The 19,208-nt window shown below is 40.0% G+C and overlaps 1 protein-coding gene across 2 annotated transcripts in view; it reads right to left on the bottom strand.

Moving 5' to 3' along the window:
• Positions 1 to 19,208, bottom strand: part of lrrc1 (leucine rich repeat containing 1) — a 64,012-nt gene that overhangs the window by 10,791 nt on the left and 34,013 nt on the right. For both annotated transcript variants that reach the window (XM_056260155.1, XM_056260156.1), the window contains exons 5-10: positions 16,613 to 16,669; positions 16,442 to 16,505; positions 14,331 to 14,405; positions 13,848 to 13,992; positions 10,287 to 10,405; positions 7,532 to 7,615 (exon numbers count right to left, since the gene is read on the bottom strand). In XM_056260155.1, the coding sequence (XP_056116130.1) occupies positions 7,532 to 7,615; positions 10,287 to 10,405; positions 13,848 to 13,992; positions 14,331 to 14,405; positions 16,442 to 16,505; positions 16,613 to 16,669 (544 nt within the window). The remainder of the gene's footprint in view (positions 1 to 7,531; positions 7,616 to 10,286; positions 10,406 to 13,847; positions 13,993 to 14,330; positions 14,406 to 16,441; positions 16,506 to 16,612; positions 16,670 to 19,208) is intronic.

The raw sequence follows: 19,208 nt of genomic DNA, 5'->3' as shown, positions 1-19,208 counted from the left end.
ACACTGACTGACCTGAGGTGTGGTGTCACTGAACTGGATTAGGCCCTGAAACTGGATTTGCTGGTTAGGAGGTGTAAGGATTACCTGTCATTAGACCAATGAAAGCAGCAGGGTCACGATCGGATGAGTCGACATGTAAACCAAAGCACTCGTGACACACACACTCGCACACCAGAGGGAGATTTACTGGAGTCAACACACGCATGTGCTATTGCTCCAAGCAAGAGGCAAAACAGAGTTGAGAGAGTCTTAAAGAGGACATCTTATGCTATTTTAAAAGCTTTTTATTTTGTTTTAGAGGTCTCCTCCAATATTTTTACATGTATGTATGCATGTATATATATACACTCACCTAAAGGATTATTAGGAACACCATACTAATACTGTGTTTGACCCCCTTTCACCTTCAGAACTGCCTTAATTCTACGTGGCATTGATTCAACAAGGTGCTGAAAGCATTCTTTAGAAATGTTGGCCCATATTGATAGGATAGCATCTTGCAGTTGATGGAGATTTGTGGGATGCACATTCAGGGCACGAAGCTCCCGTTCCACCACATCCCAAAGATGCTCTATTGGGTTGAGATCTGGTGACTGTGGGGGCCATTTTAGTACAGTGAACTCATTGTCATGTTCAAGAAACAAATTTGAAATGATTCGAGCTTTGTGACATGGTGCATTATCCTGCTGGAAGTAGCCATCAGAGGATGGGTACATGGTGGCCATAAAGGGATGGACATGGTCAGAAACAATGCTCAGGTAGGCCGTGGCATTTAAACGATGCCCAATTGGCACTAAGGGGCCTAAAGTGTGCCAAGAAAACATCCCTCACACCATTACACCACCACCACCAGCCTGCACAGTGGTAACAAGGCATGATGGATCCATGTTCTCATTCTGTTTACGCCAAATTCTGACTCTACCATCTGAATGTCTCAACAGAAATCGAGACTCATCAGACCAGGCAACATTTTTCCAGTCTTCAACTGTCCAATTTTGGTGAGCTCTTGCAAATTGTAGCCTCTTTTTCCTATTTGTAGTGGAGATGAGTGGTACCCGGTGGGGTCTTCTGCTGTTGTAGCCCATCCGCCTCAAGGTTGTGTGTGTTGTGGCTTCACAAATGCTTTGCTGCATACCTCGGTTGTAACGAGTGGTTATTTCAGTCAAAGTTGCTCTTCTATCAGCTTGAATCAGTCGGCCCATTCTCCTCTGACCTCTAGCATCAACAAGGCATTTTCGCCCACAGGACTGCCGCATACTGGATGTTTTTCCCTTTTCACACCATTCTTTGTAAACCCTAGAAATGGTTGTGCGTGAAAATCCCAGTAACTGAGCAGATTGTGAAATACTCAGAGCGGCCCGTCTGGCACCAACAACCATGCCACGCTCAAAATTGCTTAAATCACCTTTCTTTCCCATTCTGACATTCAGTTTGGAGTTCAGGAGATTGTCTTGACCAGGACCACACCCCTAAATGCATTGAAGCAACTGCCATGTGATTGGTTGATTAGATAATTGCATTAATGAGAAATTGAACAGGTGTTCCTAATAATCCTTTAGGTGAGTGTATATATATATATATATATATATATATATATATATATATATATATATATACACACACACTGCCATTCAAAAGTTTTGGATCGGTAAGATGTTTTTAAAAGAAGTCTCTTATGCTCAGCAAGGCTGCATTCATTTGATTAATCAAAGAATCCTGTGAAAAAAAATTGTACATGACCGTTTTTAACACGGATAATAATCATAAATGTTTCTTGAGCATCAGATCATCATATTAGAGTGATTTCTGAAGGATCATATGACTGAAGACTGGAGTAATGATGCTGAAAATTCAGCTTTGATCACACAAATAAATTACATTTGAAAGTATATTAAAATAGAAAACAGTTATTTTAAATTGTACTAATGTTTCACTATACTTCTGTTTTTTTTGGGTGGTATTTTTAATGAAATAAATGCAGCCTTGGTGAGCAGAAGATACTTAATTTAAAAACATAAAAAAATCTTACCAATCCCTCAAACTTTTAAATGGCAGTATATATACACATGTATATAAAAATACATATACACATACATATATATATATATATATATGTGTGTGTGTGTGTGTATCAGAGCATGTGAGCGGAGTGGAGCGGGAGCGAGCGGGTGGATCTTGGACAGAGCGCAGAGCGGCATTTTTAAAAGGACGGAGCGTCCCCCTATTTCCCGCTACAATTTCGCTCCGCTCACACCCACACCACGAGTCTGACTCCACGTCTTTTCCCCGCCTGGCTAAAGAAGCTCGCATTGTATTCAGCATCCCAAGCGGGTCTGCGAGCGCAGAGAGGGTTTTCTCCGCAACCACACACACACACAGCGCGAAGCAAACTGCGTTGAGCGCTGAGCGATAATGAGCGGAGCGGCCTGATGTGGCTTTGAGCGGCGGAGCGGAGGGGTGAACAGTTCCGTGAGCGAGGAGCTGAGATTCACTGGTGTGTGTGTGTGTGTGTGTGTGTGTGTATTTTTTCTTTCTTCTGGTTAAATTGAGTTGTGTTGTTGCGCATGCGTCGTGGTGCACTCATGAATGTGAGGTGGAGATTTGCTCACTTTAATAACTCCGTAAACTCAATCGCTTTATGGGCCAAGCTTAAAGAACAAGCTCAAAAACACTTCTAGCCAAATAAGTGGACATGACAACACTGAAAGAGTGGTTCTGTGAAGCAGCAAAACACCACACCTCCACCGACTGTGCTTCAGACTGAACATAACAAAAAGAGGACTCACTCCCACTCCCTAAACTCAACTTAGAGGACTCACTCCGACTCCCTAAACTCAACTTAGAGGACTCACTCCCACTCACTAAACTCAACTTAGAGGACTCACTCCCACTCCCTAAACTCAATTTAGAGGACTCACTCCCACTCACTAAACTCAACTTAGAGGACTCACTCCCACTCCCTAAACTCAACTTAGAGGACTCACTCCCACTCACTAAACTCAACTTAGAGGACTCACTCCCACTCCCTAAACTCAACTTAGAGGACTCACTCCCACTCCCTAAACTCAACTTAGAGGACTCACTCCCACTCACTAAACTCAACTTAGAGGACTCACTCCCACTCCCTAAACTCAACTTAGAGGACTCACTCCCACTCACTAAACTCAACTTAGAGGACTCACTCCCACTCACTAAAATCAATTTAGAGGACTCACTCCCACTCACTAAACTCAACTTAGAGGACTCACTCCCACTTACTAAACTCAACTTAGAGGACTCACTCCCACTCCCTAAACTCAACTTAGAGGACTCACTCCCACTCACTAAACTCAACTTAGAGGACTCACTCCCACTCACTAAACTCAACTTAGAGGACTCACTCCCACTCACTAATCTCAACTTAGAGGACTCATTCCCACTCCACTCCCTAAACTCAACTTAGAGGACTCACTCCCACTCACTAAACTCAATTTAGAGGACTCACTCCCTAAACTCAATTTAGAGGACTCACTCCCTAAACTCAACTTAGAGGACTCACTCCCACTCACTAAACTCAACTTAGAGGACTCACTCCCACTCACTAAACTCAACTTAGAGGACTCACTCCCACTCCCTAAACTCAACTTAGAGGACTCACTCCCACTCACTAAACTCAACTTAGAGGACTCACTCCCACTCCCTAAACTCAACTTAGAGGACTCACTCCCACTCCCTAAACTCAACTTAGAGGACTCACTCCCACTCCACTCCCTAAACTCAACTTAGAGGACTCACTCCCACTCACTAAACTCAATTTAGAGGACTCACTCCCTAAACTCAATTTAGAGGACTCACTCCCTAAACTCAACTTAGAGGACTCACTCCCACTCCCTAAACTCAACTTAGAGGACTCACTCCCACTCCCTAAACTCAATTTAGAGGACTCACTCCCACTCCCTAAACTCAACTTAGAGGACTCACTCCCACTCCCTAAACTCAACTTAGAGGACTCACTCCCACTCCCTAAACTCAACTTAGAGGACTCACTCCCACTCCCTAAACTCAATTTAGAGGACTCACTCCCACTCCCTAAACTCAATTTAGAGGACTCACTCCCACTCCCTAAACTCAACTTAGAGGACTCACTCCCACTCCCTAAACTCAACTTAGAGGACTCACTCCCACTCCCTAAACTCAACTTAGAGGACTCACTCCCACTCCCGCTTACACAGATACAAACGGGAGTGTTTGAAAGCAGGACCGGTCCGCTGATAGACGCCTGCTTGTGCTTTCAAACGCTCATGCTTCCAAAACACTCTCAAACACTTCTGTGCACTGATCATTGTACCCAATCACAGACATATTTGATGAGCTTGTGAACACAATGGCCAATCAGAGACGTTTATGATTCTGCTCAACAGCGCTCAAAGAGTCACATTTTAAAAATTTCGGTACGGACTTGGTACCTAAGTCGGTACTTATTGACAACTGTACTGCGGGAGGAAAAAGGCTGGTTGTGATTCTGCACTGGAAGCTTTTGTCACTAAGATAAATTATTTGTGTGTAAGAATACTTTGCAATGAATCTAATTGTAGATTACATGCAAACTCACGGTTATGGTAAGGGGCGGGAAATTTCCCAAACATGCTTGAAGCGCTTGACAAATCACAACACACTGCTTCAGCCGACCAATCAGAGCACAGTGTGCTTTTCAGAAGGAGGGGCTTCATAGAGACAGGAACTAAACAGAGCGTTACTGACAGACTGGGAAGAGAGGAGCCGCAACAGTGGAGAATATGGGGAAAATAATCAACCTGTTCTAGTAGAGCCCCAAAACATCAAGACTTTGAAAAAGGGCAGAATATGGCCTCTAATAATAAACCTATTAACTAATAAAATATTACAGCACTGTGACATCACAGACAATCAAAATAAATTTCAAACAGGTGATGGATACTATTTTCTAAATGTAAAGAAGCATGTGATACTAGATATTGTATCTGACATGCACCTCATTTCTTATCACAGTTGTATCATAACACCATAATGATCTAACCTTAAAGGTTTCTGGTCATTCATGTATAACTAACAAAAATAGCCTTGTTCAAGTCACATTACAAAAAAACAAAAAACAAATTCAGGTCAAGATTCTGGGAAAAAAAACATCAAGGCCTTGTTCTAGTCATAAACAACAAAGTCCTTCAGTGACGGTAGCCATTAAAAAGAAGCACATTTTAACCCAACGTAGGAATACTTCAGCATTTCAGTTCAGAAATACCTGCAGGACGACCTTGAGCCGACACAAAAGACAAACTCGTATTCCACTCACTTAAAAACATCTTGTTATAAACGTTAAAAGTAATTAACAAAAGGTATGCAATAAAAACATAACTTCTTTCTTGATACTGTTAAACATTTGGTGAACATTGTGAACCTGCTTGCAAAGTGAAGTCTAAATATATAGTGTATGAGTAAGCAAGCAACAGCAAGAGAAACTAGTTCCAAGCATATCAGAGCAGTTAGTGAGAATTTACTGTAGGCAAACTGAGTGAACACAGTTTCACCAACAGAGGAACAGAAGAGTGTGACCGTTTTACAAGATAGTTTGTTATGCTGCCATCAAGTCCCTGTTTAAGTCGGGAGACTGTAATTAGGGTGTGATGAGCATTAAAGTGACTTAGATTAAAATAAAATGCACAGGTTGGGCAATTTGAAGCTTTTAACACTAGCACAATGAAATAAAGGATAGGGAAAAGATTTACATTAGGTGTGTAGTTTATCATTCTCGTGCTGTCTCAGAGAATGATGGGAAATGTAGTTATGTCACCTAAGCCTACTGGGCAGTGTTGGGAAAAGTTCACTTCTACATTAACTATCTCAAAGTTCAGTTCACAAATTTTCACTAAAAATCTAGGTCAGTTCATAGTTCATACTTCACAATTTTGAACTAAGTTCACAGTTCCACAAATGAACTAGTTCATAGTTATTTTTTCCCATATGTTGTTGCGAGCTATTATTTTTCAAAATTATTGCCACAGCCCATATAGAACCACAGACAGCAATTATTCTATCAGTTTTAACACTGAAGCTATGCGTCAGATTTTATCTTCATATCCAATTTTGAATCCTTATCCAACCAGGCAGAGCCGATCCTCCCTATACGCACACTACGCAAGTTGCGTAGGGCCCCGCAAATAACTCAAGGCTCCGCCTCCCCCTCGTGTCAAAGCGCGTCAATCAAAGTTTACAACATCGATGAGATAATTAAGCGGAACTATCCTTCTGGTCACGAAAAGAGAGACTGGGAGAAAAACACCATGTGAGTGATTTGAAAGCACGTGTCTATACCACAAATTTAATTTCTCGTGCCATTTATATGCCAAAAATAGTTTTTGCCTGCATATGATAGGCAGACGCAGTTTTCACGTGCATATGATATTTACTTTCCAGTAAAACATCTATGGGGACCAGTTACCAGTACAATATGGGCGTGATGGCACTCCTCATTAGGCGCTCATACTTTTAAAACAACGATTATCTAGTCTCCAAGTCAGTTTAGTTACAACTCTGCAATAAAGCAAGATGGAAAGAAATGTATTGACATTTACTATATTGCATTTCAAATGTTGATTGGCTGGACATACTGGTCAATATGGATGCAGATCCCTCAGTAAATAATAACCATCTCAATTATTGCTTTTATCATTTAAAACACAGTGACATGCAATGGCAAGCCATTTTAGCTTTTATTAATTCACAGGATGCATTTTTGATATCAATAATTAAATTTGTACTATTTAAAATGTGAATTATTGATATTCATATAAAATATGTCTATTTCTGATATCAGGAATTACATTTTCATTAGTACTCACTAAACGAGGGAGGATTGTAGTGGGAGAACTGGGGTGTCAGGTGTGACTGTGTGGCAATGGCAAATGGTTTACATGGGTCTGGATCGGCTCTGCAACCAGGGTTTACTGTGGCATTGAGGGGACAGCATTTCCCCATTGTTGCTTTAACGCTTTGTTGCTGTCCATTCAGTCCACACTAGTAGCAGCTGCAGCTTTCACCCCTGCAGTATATTCTCAAAAACATGAGGAAAATGTGCTGCTTGAATGGTTTTTTAATGAGAAATTATTAAAAGAAAAACAAGACAGTAGTCCTTAAGGTGCAAATGTTTTTCAATTTTAATAATTTTCCATTTCAGTACAAACTAAAAAGGATGCTGCCGTCGCCTCCATGCTGGGTTTTGTTTTGATGACGCATGCGGCGGTGTGTGACACTGGTGGCTGGTGTTGCCAGATTGGGTGTTTTTTCCGCTACATATTAAGGCCTGTTTACTGTGTTTTAGCCGGGTTTCGTCTGGAAGTCTCTATAAAAATCTGGCACCCTATTAAAGTTAAACTGAGAGAGAGTGCCGTTCACAGACACCAGAATGAACAGTAACGCAGTAATACAGTACGTTCAGTTCACGTTTGCCCAAAATATGAACGCGTTCAGGCTGCTACTGGGTTTTCATGAATAAGGCCCATTGACTGGGATGGCATACCTCTTTCGGTAAAGACGTTAGTCGATTCCTATCACAGTTGAAGTTGGACAGTTTCTTTAGTTTTCCAATACTTCTTGGCAAATTCTGAGAGACAAAAAAAACACAGACATTCAGAAATTACTTTCAGGGGAAAATGCCTACACTGCAGAAAATGCTTTTCTTAATAAGTATTTTTGTCTTGTTTCCAGTCCAAATATATAAAAATTCTTAAATCAAGATGCATTTACTAGATTAGTGAAATACCAGAAGATATTCTGTCTTGTTTTCTGGGTAAATAAATCAAAATTAACCGAGTTGTTGCTTTAAAAAAGCAAAATTATCTGCCAATGACGTTAGAAAAATCTTAATCTTAATTCAAACAGAAACAAGATTATGTTTCTTACCCCATTGGCAGATAATTGTGCTTGGTTTAAGTAAAAAGTCACTTAATTTAGATTTATTTTATTTTTTTCCCAGAAAACAAGACATAATATCTTATGGGATTTTACTACTTTAGTAAATGCATCTTGATTCAAGAATTTTTAGATACTTGGACTAGAAACAAGACAAAAATACTGCATTTTTTCACAGTGTATGATTACAATTCAACAATAATTAACTCTGCATATCAAAGTTCTTCCCACCATTTAAAATATTCACTTTAACTCCATTAATTTTCAATGGGACAGGCGTGCCAAGCTTGTTCACCAGAATCCTTATAAATCTTTTCATTGCTGCTGCTTGTCATTGATAATTCAGAGTTTATTGTATTCATAACCAATATAACAGCATTTGGGCTTATATCTGGAAAATAAGACGGGCTATTTTGATGATATTGATATTGATGATTTTACTAATTTTATTGTCAACGGGACATGATTTGAAAATGCTTAACGTGGCTTAATGCATTAATATTGACATCAATATCTGAGGACCAAATGGAGTACACGACTTATTAATAAAGCATGCTATGTGCAGACGAGCTAAAATGGCACATTGAGGGTTTTTCTCCCAGAGGAAACTATAAAAACCGCTTGATTTTGACTGTGATATTGCCTGTATTTACAGTAGTCAACATTTGAAGTGGATCAAAAAAGTTCAAGACGAGAACGGGTGATGTTCAAAATTCATGTTTAACTTTGATGACAGGTTTTGATCCACTTCAAATGTTGACTACTGTAGTTTACAACATCAATAATGTGTAGCAAGGCTATACTGAATTTGGTCTTAATGCATTAAGCCACGCTAATCACTTATTTCTATAGGAGGAAAACTAATAACGTGAAACTTTTAAATATTGCGTTCATATTCTGGGCTCTTAAGCTATTAATATTAAGCCATTTCTTTATGATGTTTTCCTGAGGTGAAACGAGCAGCGTGTTGCAGTACAGAGGATGAGGAGGGCTGAATAAAGTATGTGCGTGTAATGCATTATTAAGTAATTAAGTGCTGTAATTGAATTACACCTTTCCCTTGAAAATTAAATTAAGGGATTACTCTTAATTTTCTGTCATTTAATTACAGTCACTTCTGATGTAACTGCATTAAAAACTGTATAGACTATTGAATAATTCTCTATAAACAATAAAACAATAATGGATTTAACTTCAAAGTTTACCATCTAATAAATGTACACTTCTCCCTTTAAATACTTTGGTCAGTTAAAGAATAATTATTTGAAATAATTAAAAAGAGCATTTTCATGTCTATCCTTGTGTTGTTCAACTGGTCGAGGTTGATGATATGAGATTTAGAAAGCACTTAGTAATGCAGTACTTTTCAGAGAGTGTAATTAATACAGTAATCTAATTATTCTGCTGAAGATGTAATTAGTAGCTAGTAATAATTACTTAACCAAGAGTAACTTACCCAACACTGGAAATATTAGAGCGTTAACTCATTTTTACCCATGAACATTTTCTTTAAAAAAAAGTTTCTCGGTTCCATTTACTTCTTTTTCAGCAGAAAAAACAAATGACCAAAGCTTGTTTACGCCACAGAATAAAACATTTTAAACGATGATTGCGACTTTTTATCTCACAATTGCGAGTTATAAGGTCAGAATTGTGTGATATAAACTCACAATTGCGAGTTATAAGAATGAATGCTAAGGAAAAAAAGACTTGACTTTATCACATGCAATTTATATCACTCAGCTCTGAGATAAAAAATCTGAATTGTGAAATAAAAAGTCGCAATTACCCATTTAATTTTTTGTTCTGTGGCGGAAACAAGCTTCCATAGGGAACATACATATAAAGTAAATGTAAAAAAAAATTTAATTTAAATAAACGCAAAATATTAGAGTAAAACTTAACACATTAATCTGACTGACTTTCCTATTACTCTGATTTCCCTCGTTAACTGCTCAGATTGCAGAAGACGACTCTTTTCCTCACAATTCTGACTTTATATCTCGCAATTCTGACTTTACATCTCGCAATTCTGACTTTACATCTCGCAATTCTGACTTTACATCTCGCAATAGCGACTTTATATCTCGCAATAGCGACTTTATATCTCGCAATAGCGACTTTATATCTCGCAATAGCGACTTTATATCACGCAATTCTGAGATAAAAAGTCGCAATTACCTTTTTTATTTTTTATTCTGTAGCGGAAACAAGCTTCCATAAGGACCCTACATAAATTAAAATTAAAATAAAATTAAAATAAACAAATTAAATTAAGTTGAATTAAATTAAAATAAAATTGAATTAAAATAAACTTCAATATTAGAGGAGTAATAGGAGAGGGGGTCAGGAGCGTAACTCACCACCAGCTGGTTCTCCGTCAGCACCAGTTCTGTCAGGCTTTCACAGTTACCGATGCTCTCCGGCAGCTGAAGCAAGCGGTTCTGATCTGCTTTCAAAATCGAGAGCCGTCTTAATTTTCCTAAGGGAAAACATATTTCACAGTATGAATACTGCTTAAAAAATCAATCCTCACACATAACTAATGTATGGAAGCTGGAGCGAGTGCAGATGTGTGTGTGAACTGGAGCGAGTGAAGATGTGTGTGTGAACTGGAGCGAGTGCAGATGTGTGTGTGAACTGGAGCGAGTGCAGATGAGTGTGTGAACTGGAGCGAGTGCAGATGTGTGTGTGAACTGGAGCGAGTGTAGATGAGTGTGTGAACTGGAGCGAGTGTAGATGAGTGTGTGAACTGGAGCGAGTGTAGATGTGTGTGTGAACTGGAGCGAGTGTAGATGTGTGTGTGAACTGGAGCGAGTGAAGATGTGTGTGTGAACTGGAGCGAGTGCAGATGTGTGTGTGAACTGGAGCGAGTGCAGATGTGTGTGTGTGAACTGGAGCGAGTGCAGATGTGTGTGTGTGAACTGGAGCGAGTGCAGATGTGTGTGTGAACTGGAGCGAGTGCAGATGAGTGTGTGAACTGGAGCGAGTGTAGATGAGTGTGTGAACTGGAGCGAGTGTAGATGTGTGCGTGAACTGGAGCGAGTGCAGATGTGTGCGTGAACTGGAGCGAGTGAAGATGTGTGTGTGAACTGGAGCGAGTGTAGATGAGTGTGTGAACTGGAGCGAGTGTAGATGTGTGTGTGAACTGGAGCGAGTGCAGATGTGTGTGTGAACTGGAGCGAGTGCAGATGAGTGTGTGAACTGGAGCGAGTGCAGATGTGTGTGTGAACTGGAGCGAGTTCAGATGTGTGTGTGAACTGGAGCGAGTGCAGATGTGTGTGTGAACTGGAGCGAGTGAAGATGTGTGTGTGAACTGGAGCGAGTGAAGATGTGTGTGTGAACTGGAGCGAGTGTAGATGTGTGTGTGAACTGGAGCGAGTGCAGATGTGTGTGTGAACTGGAGCGAGTGCAGATGTGTGTGTGTGAACTGGAGCGAGTGCAGATGTGTGTGTGAACTGGAGCGAGTGCAGATGAGTGTGTGAACTGGAGCGAGTGTAGATGAGTGTGTGAACTGGAGCGAGTGTAGATGTGTGTGTGAACTGGAGCGAGTGCAGATGTGTGTGTGAACTGGAGCGAGTGTAGATGTGTGTGTGAACTGGAGCGAGTGCAGATGTGTGTGTGAACTGGAGCGAGTGTAGATGAGTGTGTGAACTGGAGCGAGTGTAGATGTGTGTGTGAACTGAACTGGAGCGAGTGCATATGTGTGAACTGGAGCGAGTGCAGATGTGTGTGAGAACTGGAGCGAGTGCAGATGTGTGTGTTAACTGGAGCGAGTGCAGATGTGTGTGTGAACTGGAGCGAGTGTAGATGTGTGTGTGAACTGGAGTGAGTGCAGATGTGTGTGTGAACTGGAGCGAGTGCAGATGTGTGTGTGAACTGGAGCGAGTGCAGATGAGTGTGTGAACTGGAGCGAGTGTAGATGAGTGTGTGAACTGGAGCGAGTGCAGATGTGTGTGTGAACTGGAGCGAGTGCAGATGTGTGTGTGAACTGGAGCGAGTGCAGATGTGTGTGTGAACTGGAGCGAGTGTAGATGAGTGTGTGAACTGGAGCGAGTGCAGATGTGTGTGTGAACTGGAGCGAGTGTAGATGTGTGTGTGAACTGGAGCGAGTGCAGATGTGTGTGTGAACTGGAGCGAGTGCAGATGAGTGTGTGAACTGGAGCGAGTGTAGATGAGTGTGTGTGAACTGGAGCGAGTGTAGATGTGTGTGTGAACGTGTGTGTGAACTGGAGCGAGTGCAGATGTGTGTGTGAACTGGAGCGAGTGCAGATGTGTGTGTGAACTGGAGCGAGTGCAGATGTGTGTGTGAACTGGAGCGAGTGCAGATATGTGTGTGAACTGGAACGAGTGCAGATGAGTGTGTGAACTGGAGCGAGTGTAGATGAGTGTGTGTGAACTGGAGCGAGTGTAGATGTGTGTGTGAACGTGTGTGTGAACTGGAGCGAGTGCAGATGTGTGTGTGAACTGGAGCGAGTGCAGATGTGTGTGTGAACTGGAGCGAGTGTAGATGTGTGTGTGAACTGAACTGGAGCGAGTGCAGATGTGTGTGTGAACTGGAGCGAGTGCAGATGTGTGTGTGAACTGGAGCGAGTGCAGATGAGTGTGTGAACTGGAGCGAGTGTAGATGTGTGTGTGAACTGGAGCGAGTGCAGATGTGTGTGTGAACTGGAGCGAGTTCAGATGAGTGTGTGAACTGGAGCGAGTGTAGATGAGTGTGTGAACTGGAGCGAGTGTAGATGAGTGTGTGTGAACTGGAGCGAGTGTAGATGTGTGTGTGAACTGGAGCGAGTGTAGATGTGTGTGTGAACTGGAGCGAGTGCAGATGTGTGTGTGAACTGGAGCGAGTGCAGATGAGTGTGTGAACTGGAGCGAGTGTAGATGTGTGTGTGAACTGGAGCGAGTGCAGATGTGTGTGTGAACTGGAGCGAGTGCAGATGAGTGTGTGAACTGGAGCGAGTGTAGATGAGTGTGTGAACTGGAGCGAGTGTAGATGTGTGTGTGAACTGGAGCGAGTGCAGATGTGTGTGTGAACTGGAGCGAGTGCAGATGTGTGTGTGAACTGGAGCGAGTGCAGATGTGTGTGTGAACTGGAGCGAGTGCAGATGTGTGTGTGAACTGGAGCGAGTGCAGATGTGTGTGTGAACTGGAGCGAGTGCAGATGTGTGTGTGAACTGGAGCGAGTGCAGATGTGTGTGTGAATGGAGCGAGTGCAGATGTGTGTGTGAACTGGAGCGAGTGCAGATGTGTGAGCTGATATGAGTGTGTGAGCTGAGATGTGTGTGTGAACTGGAGCGAGTAGAGATGTGTGTGTGAGCTGATATGAGTGTGTAAGCTGAGATGTGTGTGTGAACTGGAGCGAGTGCAGATGTGTGTGTGTGAGCTGGAGTGACTGCAGATGTGTGTGTGAGCTGGAGTGACTGCAGATGTGTGTGTGAGCTGAGATGAGTGTGTGAGCTGAGATGAGTGTGTGAGCTGAGATGTGTGTGTGAACTGGAGCGAGTGCAGATGTGTGTGTGAGATGTGTGTGTGTGAGATGAGATGAGGTGTGTGTGTGTGTGTGTGTGTGCGCGCCTGTTTGTGTGTGTGTGTGTGTGTGTGTGTGTGTGTGTGTGTGTGTGTGTGTGTGTGTGTGTGTGTGTGAGATGAGATGTGTGTGTGAGATGTGTGTGTGTGTGAGCTGAGATGTGTGTGTGAGCTGAGATGTGTGTGTGAACTGGAGCGAGTGCAGATGTGTGTGTGAGATGTGTGTGTGTGAGATGAGGTGTGTGTGTGTGTGTGTGTGTGTGTGTGTGTGTGTGTGTGTGTGTGTGTGTGTGTGCGCGCCTGTTTGTGTGTGTGTGTGTGTGTGTGTGAGATGAGATGTGTGTGTGCGTGTGCGTGTGCGTGTGCGTGTGTGTGTGTGTGTGTGTGTGTGAGCTGACCGAGGCCCTCCGGCAGCAGGTCGATGAGGTTATGGGACACCAGCAGATCCGTGAGGCAGAGCAGATTCCCCATCTCATCCGGCAGATGCTCCAACTTATTCTCAGATACATCCAGACACGTAAGGCTTCTCATACTACCCAGCTCCTGAGGCACACACACACACGTAAACACACATGCAACCACAACGACACAAAAAAGCCTCTAGGTTCCTGAGGAAGTCGAGTATCTTGTTCTTGATAAATCGAGAAGAACTCAAATCAAGTGTGTATGAAGGAGCAGAGCAGATATCGCTTCATCAGACATACGTTTAGAAAATTAATGCAAACAAACTTTGGGTAACACTTTAAATAGATTTAGGGAATAGTAATAGTTATAAATAAGTGTAAATGGGGCTATAATTCATTATAAGCATGCAGTTCATAGAAAGTGTTCCCGAACTAGTAGTTTTTGAAGATGACATGAAGGTTTGAGGAACACTGTACCGCTGGGATCTCAGACAGCTGGTTCCCGTCCAGCCACAGGTCCTTCAGGCTGACCAGACAGCCTATCGTCTCCGGCTGCAAGACAACACGTTTGAGTTCAGATGAGCAACACCAGCACACACACACACTGATGTTCCCGACACACACACACTGATGTTCCCAGCACACACCAGAATGCAGATCAGCGCCAAACATTGGTGAAATGCATTCCAGTGCCGGAGCCTGAGAACACAGGGGTCACGCTACAGAAACCAAATCATTACAGGTAATGTGTGAATCTCAAGAGACCTGCCACAAAGATATTTCACATTGCTTAAATTTAGCATGAAGAAAAAATATTTTAGGAGCATTTTTATCGGTCACCATGAAATCAAAATGGTCAATTATTTTTTTATGCAATATTTCAGTGTTTATTACAATTGATTTGTCTACGCGCATCATTATTTTGTATGACTTTAAGCACATTTTCTCCAAATTCATATTCTTGTAATGTAAAAAAATGAATAAATCAATCAATATATATATATATATATATATATAAATATTAAATAATTAAATAAAATACTCATACATTATGGTAGTTTCACATCATTCCTTTATTCCAATTAAGAAAATATAATAAATACATATATATATATATATATATATATATATATATATATATATATATATATATATATATATATATATATATATATATATATAAAATATCATACAAGTATATTATAATATAAAATATAATAAATAAATATTTAATTAAAAAATAAATTAAATATAAAATATTTATACATTATAGTAGTATTATACATCATTCCTTTATTCCAATTAAATATATATATATATATATAAAATTAATTATTTATATATATATATATATATATATATATATATGTGTGTGTGTGTGAGTAATAAATCAATATAATATAAACAAAATTTGATATAAACATAAAATGTAATAAGTATTTTATCACATAAAATATAATAATAAATCAATATTTAATTAATAAATACATAAAATATAAAATATTTATACATTATGGTAGTATTTCACATCATTCCTTTATTAAATTTTTTATTTTTACTTTTAATTCCAGTAATTTTTCGTGTCATGAAATTAAAAGGGCCTCATTCATGAAACACGAGCAGAATAAATTGTTAAGCTGTTAGTAAGTCATTGTCATGAATGTGTTTATATTTTCAAAATGTCAGCTGGCAGTGTTGGGGTTAACGCAGTTTAAAATCAGATTACTTTTCACAAGTAATTCATGAAGTGTAACATGACTTTTGAAGAATGACTGTAGACTCCAGCTCGGATAAACTGGTTAATGTGAAGTTTGTTTTCTAGATTATATTTTTTAAAGCCTAATAAATGTTCACATTTATAGCTTTCAATTATACTGTAATGCTGAATGGCTATAATTAATGGCTAAAATTGAGGGGACAAAATCATAGAGACCTCAGTAGCTGTAATAGGATCAGTGATATTGGCCTTCCTTCATAATAAAGATGCCATTATACAAATATTTAAAATATAGGCTATTGCCTTTATTTTGTTTCTACACTAATTTTGGGGTTAAATGTGAAATTATTACAATATAAAAATAAATTAAAAACTTGAATGTTAGGTGTGATTAATCCTAATTAAAATCCTCCAGGGCCCACAAATTCTTTGGTTTAACAGCATCTTTTGCATATTTTTTATAAATTTTGATTTTATTTTGTCTTTTGGACTATATTTATATTTTATGTAAATTATCTTAGTGAGGACAGTAATGTACAAAATGCTTGTATTTTTTTGTTTTGTTTGATCCCTTTTATTTTGTTAGAATATTTAAGATTTTACAGATTCAGGACGTATGCAAACTTTTGTACACGACTGTGTGTGTGTGTGTGTGTGTGTGTGTGTGTGAGTTTCATATACGTCTTCATGCAAAATAAACTTTATTTTTTCTTTTGACTTTAGGATTAAATGTGACCACCATATTCAGCCCAATAATCCAGAGATGGCGTGACAGCTGACATAATCCTTGTGTAGCCAAAGACATTATTATTATTATTATTATCTATTCTATAGTCATTTTAAAGCATGTTGTAAATATCTCAACACTTACCAAATTATATAGTTCATTGCTTCCTACATCCAGTTCTTCAAGTTTCTGAAGTTGAGACAGAGACCTGATTGAAACAAAATGGAGTAAACATTCATTTGCTTTTGACTTATGCACACGCACACACACACAAAAACACACACACACACACAGCATTGTGAGGTGTGCACTTACTCTGGTAAATATGTCAGCAAGTTCTCTCTGAGTTCCAGTGATACCAAGTTACAGAGGCTAGATGAAAACAAACAAACATTGCATAATTATTAAGTGTATGTATAAACGTTAAATTTAAAGCCACAAATAGGACGAATGATGCTTTTTCCCATGTTCATCTCTCTTTAGTGTGTAATGTTGCTGTTTGATCATGAAAAATCTCCAGTTATTCTCTATATGAGTGTCAGTGTTTCTGAACTCATTGTAGTCTTGAGTTTCTTCCGGGAACGAACACGTCACAATATTCCTCATTATAATAATTCATACGCAGAATAAAGGGGCGGGGCCTGGTTGAGTTAGCTAGTAGTGTGTAAAACTGGTGGTTATGGAAAGGGGCGGGACATTTCCCAAACACACTCAAAGAGCTTAACCAATCATAACACACTGCTCCAGCCGGCCAATCAGAGCACAGTGTGCTTTTCAGAAGGAGGGGCTTCATAGAGACAGGAAGTAAACAGAGCGTTACTGACAGACTGGGAAGAGAGGAGCCGCAACAATGGAGAATATGAGGGAAATAATCAACATTCAAGCAGGAAAACCTGTTCTAGTAGAGAAACAACATCAAGACTGTAAAAGGACAGAATGGTTCCTCTAGTGCTCTTCGCGTATTGGTCAAAAAAGTACAAATTATTATTTTAATGAAATGTGTGTACTGTATTTTAGTTTGATAATGTTTCTTATTTAATATTTTGTATTTTTAGGGGATTTTATGGTACTAAATTATATTTACGCTGTATTTATAATCCATTTATTCACTTTCTGAGCACAGAATAAAATTTCCAAATTAAACTGTGGTAAATCTTGAACGCTTTAGAGATCGCTTTAGTTAGATATCTTTTCAAAGACGACACTAAAGGAGTGTGTGTTAGGAGTGTAAAGGATTGTGTGTTACGAGTGTAAAGGAGTGTGTGTTACGAGTGTAAAGGAGTGCGTGTTAGGACTGTGTGTTAGGAGTGTAAAGGAGTGTGAGTTACAAGTGTAAAGGAGTGTGTGTTACGAGTGTAAAGGAGTGTGTGTTAGGAGTGTAAAGGAGTGTGAGTTACAAGTGTAAAGGAGTGTGTGTTACAAGTGTAAAGGAGTGTGTGTTACAAGTGTAAAGGAGTGTGTGTTAGGAGTGTAAAGGAGTGTGAGTTACAAGTGTAAAGGAGTGTGTGTTATAAGTGTAAAGGAGTGTGTGTTACAAGTGTAAAGGAGTGTGAGTTACAAGTGTAAAGGAGTGTGTGTTACAAGTGTAAAGGAGTGTGTGTTAGGAGTGTGTGTTACAAGTGTAAAAGAGTGTGTGTTAGGAGTGTGTGTTACAAGTGTAAAGGAGTGTGTGTTAGGAGTGTAAAGGAGTGTGAGTTACAAGTGTAAAGGAGTGTGTGTTAGGAGTGTAAAGGAGTGTAAAGGAGTGTGAGTTACAAGTGTAAAGGAGTGTGTGTTAGGAGTGTAAAGGAGTGTGAGTTACAAGTGTAAAGGAGTGTGTGTTACGAGTGTAAAGGAGTGTGTGTTAGGAGTGTAAAGGAGTGTGAGTTACAAGTGTAAAGGAGTGTGTGTTAGGAGTGTAAAGGAGTGTGAGTTACAAGTGTAAAGGAGTGTGTGTTACAAGTGTAAAGGAGTGTGTGTTACAAGTGTAAAGGAGTGTGTGTTAGGAGTGTAAAGGAGTGTGAGTTACAAGTGTAAAGGAGTGTGTGTTATAAGTGTAAAGGAGTGTGTGTTACAAGTGTAAAGGAGTGTGAGTTACAAGTGTAAAGGAGTGTGTGTTACAAGTGTAAAGGAGTGTGTGTTAGGAGTGTGTGTTACAAGTGTAAAAGAGTGTGTGTTAGGAGTGTGTGTTACAAGTGTAAAGGAGTGTGTGTTAGGAGTGTAAAGGAGTGTGAGTTACAAGTGTAAAGGAGTGTGTGTTAGGAGTGTAAAGGAGTGTAAAGGAGTGTGAGTTACAAGTGTAAAGGAGTGTGTGTTAGGAGTGTAAAGGAGTGTGAGTTACAAGTGTAAAGGAGTGTGTGTTACGAGTGTAAAGGAGTGTGTGTTAGGAGTGTAAAGGAGTGTGAGTTACAAGTGTAAAGGAGTGTGTGTTAGGAGTGTAAAGGAGTGTGAGTTACAAGTGTAAAGGAGTGTGTGTTACAAGTGTAAAGGAGTGTGTGTTACAAGTGTAAAGGAGTGTGTGTTAGGAGTGTAAAGGAGTGTGAGTTACAAGTGTAAAGGAGTGTGTGTTATAAGTGTAAAGGAGTGTGTGTTATAAGTGTAAAGGAGTGTGTGTTACAAGTGTAAAGGAGTGTGAGTTACAAGTGTAAAGGAGTGTGTGTTACAAGTGTAAAGGAGTGTGTGTTAGGAGTGTGTGTTACAAGTGTAAAGGAGTGTGTGTTAGGAGTGTGTGTTACAAGTGTAAAGGAGTGTGTGTTAGGAGTGTAAAGGAGTGTGAGTTACAAGTGTAAAGGAGTGTGTGTTAGGAGTGTAAAGGAGTGTGAGTTACAAGTGTAAAGGAGTGTGTGTTACGAGTGTAAAGGAGTGTGTGTTAGGAGTGTAAAGGAGTGTGAGTTACAAGTGTAAAGGAGTGTGTGTTACAAGTGTAAAGGAG

Source organism: Rhinichthys klamathensis, unplaced genomic scaffold (assembly GCF_029890125.1).
Source record: "Rhinichthys klamathensis goyatoka isolate OS25496 unplaced genomic scaffold, OSU_Roscu_1.1 h1tg000174l_1, whole genome shotgun sequence".
NCBI classification, from domain to species: Eukaryota; Metazoa; Chordata; class Actinopteri; order Cypriniformes; family Leuciscidae; genus Rhinichthys; species Rhinichthys klamathensis.
Note: the sequence above shows the minus strand (reverse complement) of the source record. Positions and strands in the feature narration are given on the sequence as shown.